This window comes from Kogia breviceps, chromosome 7, assembly GCF_026419965.1.
Source record: "Kogia breviceps isolate mKogBre1 chromosome 7, mKogBre1 haplotype 1, whole genome shotgun sequence".
Classification (NCBI taxonomy): Eukaryota; Metazoa; Chordata; class Mammalia; order Artiodactyla; family Physeteridae; genus Kogia; species Kogia breviceps.
In genome coordinates this window covers 109,688,820-109,702,888 of record NC_081316.1, presented here as the reverse complement: position 1 = coordinate 109,702,888, position 14,069 = coordinate 109,688,820, and the positions used below count along the sequence as shown (strand labels likewise).

Sequence of the window (14,069 nt, the reverse complement as noted above, 5' to 3'; positions counted from 1 at the left end):
GTCTCACAATAACACGGGAGGAAACCCAAATCTTGATCTTAATCAGCAGTCCACCCACCTTCTCTGATTTAAAGCAACATCAGCCACTTGGATGCTAGAAGGCTGCCCGTACCACTTCTTCGAAGACCCAAGGTTCACAGGTCGATAAACCAGTAAATTAGGTCGAAATTAACTGCAGCTCATTTTAAACTGAGGGAAATTGATTTTTGCATTTACATGGCTGGACTGAGTTTGCCATGTGCCAACGGATTCTGGCACACCTAGGGAATGCACAGGAAGCTTCTGTGCTCCACAAAGATGAGTCAGCCCTGCAGCCCAGACCACTTCTGCTGAAATACTAATGAATATTCAAACCAAAATGCAGTGAGCTCTCCTTTACGTTCCATCACACCTGAACCTAAAAATAGGGAGGAAAGGTTACTGTAATACCTCGTTTTAATATATTTCTACGTGGTCAACTCTCAAATTATCTACATCTGAATTATTATCAAAAAGTCTAAACTCCAAACTGGCTTTCCCTAACACATGTATGCCAGTCATTTTGCATATCAGGCTGCTCAAAGAATGCAAACTCATTTTAATATTCACCTAAGCAAAATTTAATTAGGAAGGTAAACTGATCCTTAAAAAAAAAAAAAAAAACACTAAATAAATACATAGCAAACGCAAATAGGTTATTCTTCGGGTTACCTGCTCTCCAGATTATTTGCATGCTCCTGTGTCTGTCCATTACAGGGGACAGCACAAGGCTTGGCTCCATCCATCCTTGGCCCTGGGATTAAACAATGACACTACCAAGATGGCCGTCATCTCTAAGGAGGAACAGCCCAAAACATGACAATGAAATGTTCCCACAGCATCCATTTTTTGCTTTGGGATGTTCATTGCTGTTAGAATCTACCTCCTGGATCCCAGGTCTCAAAGCAGTTTATTAAGCATACTATTGACTCCACTTTACAGAATCTAAAGAAAACATTTTCGAAAAGAACATGAGTTAAAGCCAAGATTCGTGATCTCAGGATTCTGATGTTCTCACAAACCTGGACTCTACATCTCTAGGGAACTGCCCTCCAGCGCCTTCCCAAGTGACAAGAGGGCTACGTAATGCTGCTCTCCTGGCCCTGGCTGTCAGGAATCCTTGAAGTGGACTGGTATTTTCCACCCTGGCCTGGAGGAAAAGTAACAATCTATGTTATACTGTGACACTTCAGGTAGCTCCCTTCCTATTGACAGTAACTATGCCATAAATATATTTTGGAGCTGATGTCATTATTCATGATATCAGGGGCTAGGGATAATAGAAAGCCGCTAATATTTCAAGTTTCAAATTTTATGTCCATATATGTTACATATGTGTAGAATGTTTTTGGAGGGACATACAAAAAACTGATGGCCGTGGACACTGGGTGAATGGGGTCATGTAAGGGAGAGAAATGTACTTCTCACTACATACTCTTTTGTTCAAATATTGTTTTGCAAACATACATACCTACTGAAGGCTAAATAAACGGACTGGGTGGCTTTCCATTTCATCCCTTTCATTCTCCATCTCCTCACTGCTGTTCCCTGTCCCTTTTCCTCCCATCCCTTCCACCTCTCAAAGCCTCCACCTGCCACGCCCCAAGACAGGCGAGCTATTAAACAGTGGCCAGAGACCGAGCCAAGAACTGTGCCCAAGAAGAGATGCCAAGTGAGACCAGGAAGTTTTTCAAGGTCACACCCCTGATCAAGCCAACCCCAAACGCCGAGGAACCCTTCACCTATGCAGAAGCCAACTTGAAACCGCAAATGCTTTGCCTTCTCATCTTTTGGAAGCATACAGGCCAAACATCCTAACTTCAGAATCAACCAGCCAATTCTTTCCCAAGCAAGTGTATCATACAAGAATCTACCCCCAAGAGATCTAAAGCTACACACTCTTCCACCCCCAAAGGAGGCTCTTTGTCTCAGGGCCTTGTGCTGTAACAGACACTTTATTTTCAGTCTCAAATCAGGACACTGAATACTCCCTGGACTCGAAAGAGCAGGAATTATGAAGAGAGAGCTCATTGGAAGGAAAATAAACCTGTAAATCCTGTTAGGCTTTGCGCTTCATTCCAAAGGATTTTTCCCCAAAACAATACCATTAGCAATACCATGAGAGCCCAAAAAGGGAGCATTCTGTACGACAGAATCCCAGCTCTTCATTCAAAATAAACCCCAGAATAGCACAGGAAAATCAGGGCTCCCCGACCCACATCCTGAGCCAACTCACTTCCACTCTCCATTGTGGGCTCACGACAGCCCTCCTTATAAATACCTTTTCTAGAACTTGGGTGTGCTTCCTACCCTCTAGGCCTTTCTCTTTCCAGGTGGGCAGCTGGTCCACAAATATTCATTGAGGGCCTCCCAAGTGCCAGGGACACAGAGGAGAGACTTGATCCGTGCCCTCAAGGAGCAAATAGGGACATGAAACAGTTAAACAAGCAATTAGAACACCAGGCAGTCAGTGCTGTTACCAAGCTCAAAAGAACTCTTCCCACCAGAGCCTGGGGATACTAAGAGGTACTCCTTGGATGCTGAAAAAATGGAATAGGGGCTTTGCAAGCAAAGAAAGACAGGGAAAGACCATATGAGGCAGAGGGAAAAGCAGGTGGCACAGAGGCATGGAGCTGACATAAAATCAGGAGGAAATCCAGTGTGGCAAGAATTCTGGAAGCCCCCTTCTTGGATCTGGCCCGTTTGAGAAAGGACACAACTACGCCTAGTTTACTCCATAGGTTAGCAGAGCCAGAGAAAAAGAACTGACACTGACTGCAACACAGGGCTCTTTCTCAGATGCAAAAGCCCTCCTGCTCCCCTCCCTGGAGCTAGTGGCCTGAACATCACCCCTGGGGCTTCTTCCGTCAGGCAGCTTCGGCTTCCAGCCCTAATCTGTGCTGCCAGGCATCCTCTTAACCTCACTCAAAGGTCAGAGAGCAAGAAGCTGCAGAGTGTCTGCGCCCACTGACCCTTTATCACTCCATCTCCCATGCCCTCCCATATCAAACAACCCACTCACACCCCACTGAAGAGTTGTGGCTGGTGTATCGCGTCCATGTTTCCTTATCCCTGTCTGGTACACTTCCATGCCTGTACATTTGCATCTGCTTTATCTCCTCCTTAAATTCTAAGTTTCCTGAAAGCAGGGATGAAAACTCTCCCCAGCCCCTCATCTGCACCCCCATCCCTATATAGAATCACACCGAATTCAAGTGACACTATGGAAAATCATGGCAGCTCCTATTACATTTCAAAGTTAAAGGGCGGGGATTGGGGGGGAGTATAACGTGGGAATTGGCTTAGGGCTAGAAGCAGGATGGCCATCTAATTTCTAGTCTGCATGCTGACACTTCTTTGAGTGAACACAGCACTTTTCATAACCATCAGGGACAACGTATAAACCAGGGAGAACAGAGGCAAATGGACATCTTTGCTAGAAAGACTGTTCCAAATAGCTGGGCGGGCCTCCAAGAGCTCCAAGAGGGACAGGCCAAACCCCTTCAGGTACTGATTCCTGCGCTTGCAGCCTAAAGGGTCTGCAGCAGACAGTGTTTGTAGCAGAAAGCCCAGGACCAGGAAGTCCTTCCTTCTGTCTCACTCAGATCCTTACAGATTCACGTTAATCCCAGTTTTATTAACTTCAGGGCAACCGAGAACCATGGCACAGGGAGGGGGCTTCGGAGAAGAAAAAACCCTGCTCTGCGTCCTCACCCTTGGTAGGATTTCCTCATTACGAGTCCGAGGGCTAGTCCTCCCACCTGCCACTGAACCAAACTCAATCTGGTTCAGAAATATAAAAGCCGAGCGTTTTTTAGTCACTCCCAAGAAGAACACAGTTCATCTTTAACTGGCCCCCAATCCTCAGGAGCTTTCACAAACCAAACCCAAGGAAGAAATGGCAACTGTGTGCATATTTTTGCGACCAGGAAGCTCTTCCCGCAGCCCAGACTACAGACGTTTGGGACCTGAGCTCCGGAAGGGATCATCTCCCGCGGCTCTCCACTCCCAGCCCCCAGAAAGCTGACTCAAGCCCACAGCAGAGCTGGGCTGATGGGGAAGACTCAAGGAACAAGGGAGCCTCTCTTTCTCCCTCCCCCATCCTCCATCAGGATGCTGGCGTCCCTGTGGGGAGCAAGGACCTTGCTGACTTCTTTCAACAATACAAAAAAGAAGTTTCAGATGGGGGTGGGGAAGGCAACAAGAATCTGGACCCACGAGGGAGCCAAACAGGCAAGCTCCAGCAGCCCATGCCTACCAGCAGTTATGTGCCCACTGGCACACGCTCTTGCTCAGGAGCTGATGGTGGATGGAAGGCAAATGCTCCCATCCTCTCACCTCCATCCCTATCCCCTCTCTTACCAATACATTTTACTTTAGAAAAAAGTTATTTAAGAAGCACTGTATAAAGAGAGGGCGGCTATTTGATCACTCGAAGGTCACTGAGACAATGCAGACAAAAACTAAAGAGCAGGCAACCCCGCCCCATGTGACCCTGGGCTAGTCACTTCACCTTTCCCAGCTCTCATGGCTTCATCAACAAAATGGCACAATAGGGGAGATGGTTTATAACGTTCTTCCTGGCTCCAAGGGTTGAACATTTAACTCTGTGTATTTCTTGAAGAAACGGCTAAAGGAAAATCAGTGAAGAGATGCAGAATTCAGACTAATCCTTTAATTTCTACTTTGAAGGGAATATTTTGACTCTAGAAATCATGTAATGGACAACCTCCACTGTTCCCACTTTTTCTCCCCCACCGACCTTCCAGTTTTGCTGATGTCAGTCTCAACCATAGGACTGCGAGTGTCATGAGGCAATAACACGGACAAATTAATTTTGCCAACGCTGATACTAACCCACAAACTCGGTTTGTAATTGCCAGAAGTCCTGCCATAAAAGTGAAATTCACGTTCCTTATGTCTAATTAAACCCATTGCCTAGATAGAAATAAATCACTTACTGAATAATAATGCCCAGCAAATTATTGCAGTCTTTCAAATTCCCAAGTGTCATGAGGGATATTCCTGTCCAAAATTAAACACACACACACACACACACACACACACACACACACACACACACACACACACACACACACACACACACACACACACACCCCCCTCTCTTGCTTTGACTATACCCAGAGAGTAAGCTTTCAGGTTTGCCCACCTTAATTGTGGTTTAAAACGATAAGTGTGGAAACCCCCTCCTCTGACTGTTCTGGGTAAATGTACTGCATCTGCAGGGTGCTCGCCTCGGCTGCTAACTGATGATACACGAAAGAAAGCCCGTTTCTCATCCACACGTAAAATGAAGCTGCACCCCTCTGATACCTGCCGGAAACTCCACCGGTGAGCACACACCCTGGGGAAACAGGCAATGCACCCCGCGAGTGCCCTGGAATCCGTTTGCTAAAATCGACAGGAAGAAGGAAAGATCAAGGCGATTCAAGTGCTGACGGTTGTACTCCTATGTGAGGAGGGGAAAAAAACAAACGCCAGCCGGGAAGTCCCCAGCGGTGCCTGCACCTGGGAGGCGACAGCCAAGGATGGATGCGGGGGTGAGGCGGCGCAGGGAGAGGAGAGAGCCGGGGGCAGGCGGGGGCCGACCGCTCACCTGTCCGTACACCTGGATAGGCTCGGGCTGCAGGGCAGCGCTCCGTCTCCTCCGGAGCGGCTTCTCGTCCGCCCCCCGGGGCGCCCCGCGCGCCCCACGCCGCAGCTCGAGCGGGTCGCCCCGCACCACGAGGAAGCTCCGATCCTGGGGCCCGGGCGCGCGGCCGCCGGGCAGCGTCTGCGGCCAGACCTCGCCGAGAGCCCCGGGCGGCAGCAGCGCTATCAGGGTGAAGAGGAAGGGGAGTCGCGACTCCCTCCTGCTGCTCCGTGTCGCCATGTTCGGGCGAACGCGACCGCGGGTGGCGCCGCCGCCAGGAGAGAATGTGCAGCGCGAGGCCGGGACGCCGGCCGGGCCGGGGCCGCGCGCGCCGCTCCCGGGGCTCCAGGCCGCCCTGCTGCGCCCGCCGCCGCCGGGTCCCGCTCTGCTCGGCGCGGCCCCGTCACGTGGGAGGCTCGCCGCCGCGGCCCCTTCGCGCACTTTCTCCGCTGCGGCCCCTCCCCCGCGAGGGGATGGGGAAGTCAAGGCAGCCGGCGCGCGGCCCGGTCCCCTGGCAGGCGCTACTCGTCGCCCGTGCGCCCTGCGGCAACCGGGAGTCGCGTGGGGCTCGCCCGTCCTCTCTCGAGTTCTCGCCTCCTCTGCCGGGTCGCGTCGAGGTCGTCCTCAACCGCGGGCCAGTCTCCTCTCCCGACTGCACAGCCCCCTGTCCCTCCACACGACCACCTCGCCCGCCCCCTGTCGCATCCCCACCTCCGGGGGAGCGCGGACAGCCAGGGAAAATTAGCTCCGAGAACGCGGCGGGCACGTTAGAGTCCAGATGAACCCGCCCCCATGGTGCAACTCACACAGTTTCAATAACTCTGGGCACCAAAACTACCCTTGATCGAGCTGAACTGCCCCTGCCCGGAGCACAGTAAATATACATCCGGCACAGAGGCAGTAAAAGCAAGGGCACGTCCGACAAGGGACTCGCCACACCTCAACAATCACACATTTATACAGTGGTTCCCTGCACACAGAATACCCGCGCGGGACGCATGGCCCCAGCACAGTGGCTTACTTGTGACCCCCTCCTGGGTGAATGAGCACTGAGCCACCCTACCTCACCGCCAAAACGGGCACACACACCAGTCCCTTCAGCCCACAGCCAACCCTGCTTGCTGCAAGTCCCCTTCCCAAGGGGGTAAAGCTTGCCACTGGGGGCAGTGGGGGAAGACACCCAAAGAGTGTGGGGAGGACGCACTTTAAATCAACCCTACATGCAGCTGGAAGATCCAGACCTTCTTTGAAACACAGGAGATAAAACTGCTGTTGGAACTGCAGAGGCAAACCTAAGGTCAATAGTTTTCTGCAGGTTTGTGGGAGCAGCCAAGGCCTGTCCTCTGTTTCATTGTATGTTTCACTGTGCTCTGGACTCAAACCCTGGTTTTTGATTAGACAGAGGAAGCAGGGCTGAAGGAGAGACTACTTCTAGAGTTGCATGCAAGCCCTTGGTTTAGAGGGAGGAGGGGATGGTCATTTCAGTGCCCCCAAAATGCTCCTCGTCCTACCCCTGCCCTCTAGGACTCTCCAGTGAGCTTAGCCGACCCCCTTCCCCTACCTAGTACCACCCCTGGTGACAACCTGACAAAGAAAAGACAGCTTTTTCCTTGCCTCCCTAAATCCAGCCTTCTACCACCCTCCTGTACCCCATGCCAGACTTGCTGGGGACCTGGCATTGCGTTCTGCAGTCCCCTACCTCCTCACACCCCTGCTTTTCTCCCCCAGCTTTTCTGTCCATCTCACCAAAATCATAGAACCACCCAGTTCTCCCCACTAAGCAAATCACTTATCCTCTGGGAAAGCCACTGAGCCACTGCCAGCTCCCACTCCCCCATCCGGAGCAGCACTGCCTTGTCCGTATCACCTTACCAGGTGTGGACCACCCTGTGGCCTCCCCAGACCAGCAGCAAAGACACATGGACCCCTATTTAACCCCCAAGGGAAAATGAGGGGAACATGGCTAGAGTCAGAACACCCTGCAGATGGTTCAATTATTGTTTATTTCCACATATATTTAATGAGAACCTTTTCTACAAGAACGAGTGTCAGAGTCCCAGCAGAAAACATGTGTCCCCTAAGTGTGGATTTGAAGATAGGGAGCTGCTTTTCCCACACAAACTGCTGGCTTGAGGTTCAGACGGCAATTTGTAGGGAAGGATTAGTAGGGCAGGACCAGCTACTTGCTGATTTTCATTTTGATTTGCACCGTGGATACTGGAGAACTGGCAAGAATGCTTAAACATGGTTAATTTACTCCTTGAAAGCCCTCCTCTGTAATCATTATCTACCTTCCAAGCTGTTCTAAGGTGGATAATCAGCAAACCCTGAGACCGTGTGAGCCTCATAACCAAACAATCTCTCCGAGCTTCAGTTTTCTCATCTGCAAAATAAGGTCCTTAATTCCTGCCTATCGCATGGAACTGCTGAGAGAATCAGAGGAGATAATGTATGTAAAATAAAATTACCATGCAAACTGTGAAGGCCCCAGACAGAAGTATTGTACACAGGTGGCACTAGAGACATGGATTCTAGTCCTACTCTGTCACTAAGTGACTGTGTGATTTTTGCCCTTGATCGTCTGGTCTCTCTGGGCATTGGTTTCTTCCTATGTGAAATAGAAAGAGACTTTGCAGCCCTGACCATTCCCCACCCCTTCAGGACCCCCACCTGGGCATGAGATGGGAGCAGTCACAGGCCACGGCTGAATTGTGCAATTGAGCAGGATGTTCCTCCGACTTTCAAAACCGGATCTGGGTTGTAAACAAGCCGCCACTTCCTCCATGCCTCCAAAACATCAACATTGGGGTGGGAAGGTAGATGGAGAGAAGGCAGGATCCCCATCCCGCTCCGCCCCAACTTGCATGGCCTTGTTCTTGATGCTGCCCAACATCAAGATGCATGGGAATTTTACACTAGACTTGTAACTGTGTAAAAATATGTCTTGAGCCTAGGGTCAGACTTTAAACTGCCCTCCTCTGTCCTTCCGCCCCATCTAAGACACCCTGAGCTAAAGCTAGAGATGGAGCTGAGGAAAAACCACCCAGAGGTTACCAGTGGCCCACATTTTTATCCAGATGGAGTCACAATTAAAATAGCAACAAGGACAGTCACAAAGAAGAAGGCAGAAAAAAATCCCCAGAGCCTAACTGGACTTCTTTCTGTTCTCTCTCTCTCCCCTCATGGCCTTCCCTAATGCTGGCACCTGTCTGCGCACCCTCCCTCCCTGCCCAGCCCCTGGCCTGGCCAAATTCTACGCGTCCTTCAGCTTCCAAGAGGCCTCCCTCTGCACCTAGCCTAGGTTACATCACCTTCCTCTAACGCCCTGGGTCCCCTGCAGTCTCTGATACTTTCTCTCTGGTCACATTACTTATTCAACCTCATTTTCCTCTTAAACTACAAGCAGCAAGAGGGCAAAACCAGGTTCCACTGGCTCAAAGTCCGTGCTGCCAGTGTTCCGCACGGTCCTGGCACACAGTGGGGACCCAGTGACATTTATGGAACATCTGTGTATGAATGAAGGGAGGGCAAGACACCCTATACCCTCGAGGGTTGGGGAGTGGTCAACGGAGAGATGGGCTTGAATCTCAGAGCTTGACCACCATCCGCCCTCCACCACTTCTTTCTCCCAAAGCTGCCCAACCTGAGTCACAACCAGACCTCTGAGTGGCTAAAGCAGAAAAGGGACCATCCTGCCAACGCTTAGGGTGGTAAACGTTATTCCCTCTTCCACACCATGTTAGCCAAGTAACTACCATTTACCTCACCAGCCAGGGTGAGCTAGAAATACCCTCCAGCCCCCAAGAAATAACTTTCTCCTGCTGTTGCTAAAAATGCCTCTAATTAAGGCAAAGTCCGGGATAACTGAGGAGGTTTAAAATACAGATGCACCCAGAACATAGAACAAGTAGCTTAGATTCTCACTCTTGAATACATTAAATCCAAAGAGGAGGTTCTGAAAATAGTAGTAACTTACTTTCACACAGCAGTGACTTCTATTTGCATTATAGCAGCATTGTCTAACGGATTTCATCTCACAGCAACCCTTTAGAGGGGACCAAAGCGGGCATTATCAACAGCCCATTTTACAGATTTTGAGCATTAAGCCTCAGAAGGAAGGACTTGCCCAGAATCACGTAGTTTGTAAGGTTTACGTTCAAACCGAGGTTCTCTGACTTTTTCTACCACATCTGATATCTCCATTAGAAAGAGAGAAGAGCTGGTGATTCAAGTCCTGGGCGGGGCGGAGCAGTGAGAACCAGGACCGAAAGGAGGAGACAGTTGCCCACGTGCTCACCTCTTGCACAGCTCAGCCCTGCCTTAACCCTCCGTAAACTAACACTGTCCAGCTGGGCGCCTAGCTGAGGCGTGATGCTCAGGTAGAGAGTAATGTTACAGAGCTCACAAGTTCAATCCTGTTTTCCCTGCTCTTCTGGAAGATAAATGGAATGAGGGACTTGGTTTCAAATTTTCAAAAGAAGGCTTTGGGTTCTTTTGAACCAAAAGACCTATGAAGGAGGACAGGTTTTAGAGGCTTCCCTCGATTTCTGGCCTCTAGCTCTCAGAAACTCAACTTCTTGAGCTTCTGTAAGAAGAAAGCATTTAGAACCTTCTCACAAAGCGCGTGAAACGAAAACCTGGAAATTTCCTGATTGTTGTGTAGACTCCAGGACAAACCCTCCAGTCGGAAGACAGTGGGAAATTATCCTCTTCCCCAGGAATACAGAATAGGACTCACCCTCCTGGGTTTGGAGTGAATGGGAGGAACTAAAACTGGAAATTCTTTGAAAACCCCTGAATAATTACGTATCTAAGGCCTGTGTAACCTTCCCTTGGAGCCTCTGCAATACAATAACAGGGCGAGCACAGCTTTAGGTGCTAAAGAGCTGAGGAACCACCGAGCCAATAGGAAAGGACTCGGTTTAATTGTGTGATGCTTTCGCTTAACAGATGCCCTGAAGCGGTCCCGGGGCCATCCAGACCAGGGGAAAAGGCAGGCTGTCTGGCCTTTTGGCCCACCTCATTCTAACAGGGACATAGGATCCCCAGAAACCCTCCTTCCATCTTCCTGCACCGGTCGAAATGAGATAAAAATGCCCCCCGCCCCAGTCATTGCTCACTCCTCAACTAAAAAGTCACTTCTTGATTCTGCCCAGATTCCCCTCAATCACCCCAAAGCCCTGCTACCTTGATTTATGCCTCTCTTGAGATGTTGGTAATGTTCTACCTTTCATTACAGCAGTTATCTTGGTACTTAAACTTCTTTTTCTAAATTATAGTTCTGTCTTTTGACCTATTCTCCAGTCTTGCACTTAATAGATTGTATCCTGCTGAGTCGAAATGAACAGCTGGGTGGGGAAGAGGTGGCATTGCCCTCACCCCTGCTACTCACACCCGTGACAGCTGGTTCTGTATGGAAGAACAGTTCTGTGTGCTTTTTATTTAATTTTATTTATTTATTTATTTAGGAAGAACAATTTTGAATTAAGTCTCTTGCGAGATGAATTCCCCATCCTAGTGTCCACATCAAAGGATACTGGAAAGATTGCTGAGGGTTCTTTCAGCACCAGGAGAGTCAGCCTAGCTGAGAAGTGAGTCCTTCCCTTGACATAGTTACACATATGACCTTGTCATTACCTACTGCCCAAGGATGGGGATAAGAGGGTATACGTGTCTGTAAAAATCCAGCCACCACTCCCAGGGAACTTGCAGAAAGCAAAGACACAAATAGCAGAAATGTGTGAAAACAGCGTTAAATTAATTAAACAAGGAGGCCATTAGGCTGAAGTGGCTCTAATGCTTTGGTGACCTTAGACGAAAGCCTAAGCCTGCACATGCCTTGAGGTTCAAAAATGGAAACCTCAGGACAGCCAATCACAAACAGCCGACTTTTAGGCTATAGCCAATCAATGATTTCTCTCTTTGCTTCCTCACCTTCTCTATATGTCTTTCCAGGCTCCTGTGACGGAGCTCTCCTAACCGTTTCCAGTTGGGTGCTGCCTGATTTGAATCAAATTTTGCTCAAATAAACTCTTAAAATGTGTCACCTGCCCCAGTTCATCACTTAGTAAGAGAAAGAGCTCGGTTTTGAAAACAAAGATGATCGATGGATTGGGGGAGATTGAACTGGGGAGAACTTTCTAGAGAACCAGACCTTTGGAGCCGTGGTCTGTTGTGTGTCTGCGGGTGGGGTGTGGAGAGGGAGAAGGCTGAAATTGCTGTGTCCAGGGGAAACAGGAGGTTATTTCATATGCCTGAGGGGAATGAGAAAGAGCTTCAAAGTAAGAGGATGATGGCAAGGGAGGGTATGGAAGCAAACAGGTAGGGTGGTGGCGCCCGCTGCCAGAGGTCGTGAAGGCAAAGGTTAGAGAAACCAAGGAAAGCCTCATCTAATTGTGTCAGGACTGTGGTCCAGGGGATTTACGGATGCGGCGCAGCAAGGGCGGCTGTTTCACCAGGACCATAACCTATGCTCCACAATCGCCACTTGTATACTTCCCGCTACCAGGAGGCACCTGTCTATCACACAGGCGATCCTTCGTGGGGCACCGCGGGTCATACCTCTCGCTGTGTGCCATCTCGAAGTCCATCACACTGGAGATTTTACATGGTGTCATCAGCTGAGTTAGCACCTGTAAAAATGATCCCTCCCATCGGACTTAAAACTGCAAGCGCTTTTAATGAGGCCCTGGATAAAGGAATCCATTTTCTCAGAGCCCTTAAGCAAATTCTATTAAATCCTCCACACCAAATAAGTGATTGAAACGGTGATTAGGGTTTGGAGGCCTACTATATGCATCATACCATGCATCTACTCAGAGGCAAATACATTCTCATCTGAGGTTTGACCCAATGCCAGAGTTAGTCCATCCACCTAAGCTGAGCGCTAAGCGAAAAATCCTTTCCCTTTCAGTGGTTATTTCAACAAGAACTTCAATGCCAAATTAGCAGTGGATTTTGTGTATGAATTTTCTTTGCATTCTGACATTATGTAAATGAAAAACTCAACGAAGTGCAAATTGAGACTATTCTTAATTCTAAAAGGCTGCTATTCTGCGATAATGACGCCATGGAATATTTCACCGTCTGCCAAGCACGGCGTGTGGTTCCTGCTCCCCCACCTGCCTTATTCGCCTCCCAGCAGGGGGGCACCCACTGTGTCCTGAGTTTTTTCTGCCCACTAAAGTCAGATCTGGGGGACTTCCCTGGTGGTCCAATGGTTAAGACTCCACACTCCCAGTGCAGGGGCCCAGGTTCAATCCCTGGTCGGGGAACTAAGATCCCACATACCACAACTACCGAGCCCAAGTGCCACAACTAGAGAAGCCTGCACGCCACAGCAAAGACTCAGCGCAGGCAAAATAAATAAATAAAATAAAGTAAAACAAAATAAAATTAAAAATAAAGTCAGATCTGGCCCTCTGGCCCTCTTCCTCCTCATGGTCTAATCTTGCCAAGATCATTCAATCACATGAACGGAACAAGAGGTTGACAAGGGAGCAGTGTGGAGAGACTAGAGGCCTGAGTTTAGACAGTAGGGAGGCAGCTCACCTGGGTTTATACCCCAGCTCTGCTGTGCACCTGCTGGATCTTCTCAGGTACCTTCTCAGAGCCTAACTTTCTTCATCTGTAAATGAGTTGCCTACCTCTGCAGGTTTAAAGGATTAAGTGAGATTGTATACGTCAAGGTTTCATGGTACATAAAACTTGTTCACTAAATGATACCTATGGTTATTATGGATAATGCAGATGAGAGATTGTTGCTAAATCAGTCTGGCCATTCAGCAATTGTCAGGGTTTTATTCAGGTTTGTCTGTGTCCCATCCACCCAGGGACATGTGGCAATATAAGCAAGTCCCACATCCGGTTCAGCCACACACACAAGCGTTTCTTAGCAAACAGGCATGGAGGCCTTCCTGCAGCCTGTTCCTGGAGGCTCAGGACGAGCCCTGCTCTCACCCCCCATGCCCCTTGCAGGAAATCAGGGACCCTAGGAAGATGTCGCAGTGTTCTGAGGCCAGGGATCCACCAAACTCCTGGTCAAATCAGTCAACAGAGTTTCCCATTAAGCAGAGGCACAAGAGACCAGATGAATGCCACCTGGTAAGCACAGCTCTGGAGGAGGAGTTGGCCTGCCATTTGCTGGATTCTTACAGCTCGTCCGCTCAAGCCCATTCCAGACAACCACGTTTCTTAAGCAGCATCAATTTCACCAATGAAAAAGTATTCCTAGTATCCCTTACGCTAATTCCTGTATCGTCGGATTCAGATTGAGACCGTGGTGTTGCAAGTTCTGGGAGGAGGGAGCCACCTCGGCAGCTGCATTCCTGACCGGGGAGGTTCAAATGCAGACCCCACTTAGGGTGTAGATTCCTGACTAGGACCTTTTAAATGTTAA

The 14,069-nt window shown here is 49.4% G+C and overlaps 1 protein-coding gene across 2 annotated transcripts in view; it reads right to left on the bottom strand.

The window, feature by feature from the left end:
- SORL1 (sortilin related receptor 1) overlaps window positions 1–14,069 on the bottom strand; it is a 260,002-nt gene that overhangs the window by 154,340 nt on the left and 91,593 nt on the right. The window contains exon 1 of one of the 2 annotated variants that reach the window (XM_059069777.2): window positions 5,636–5,986. The exons of the other annotated variant lie outside the window; for it this stretch is intronic. Coding sequence (XP_058925760.1) covers window positions 5,636–5,911 — 276 coding nt within the window. The 5' untranslated portion in view covers window positions 5,912–5,986. Of the gene's footprint in view, window positions 1–5,635; window positions 5,987–14,069 lie in introns of those variants that run through there. 2 annotated transcript variants of the gene reach the window in all.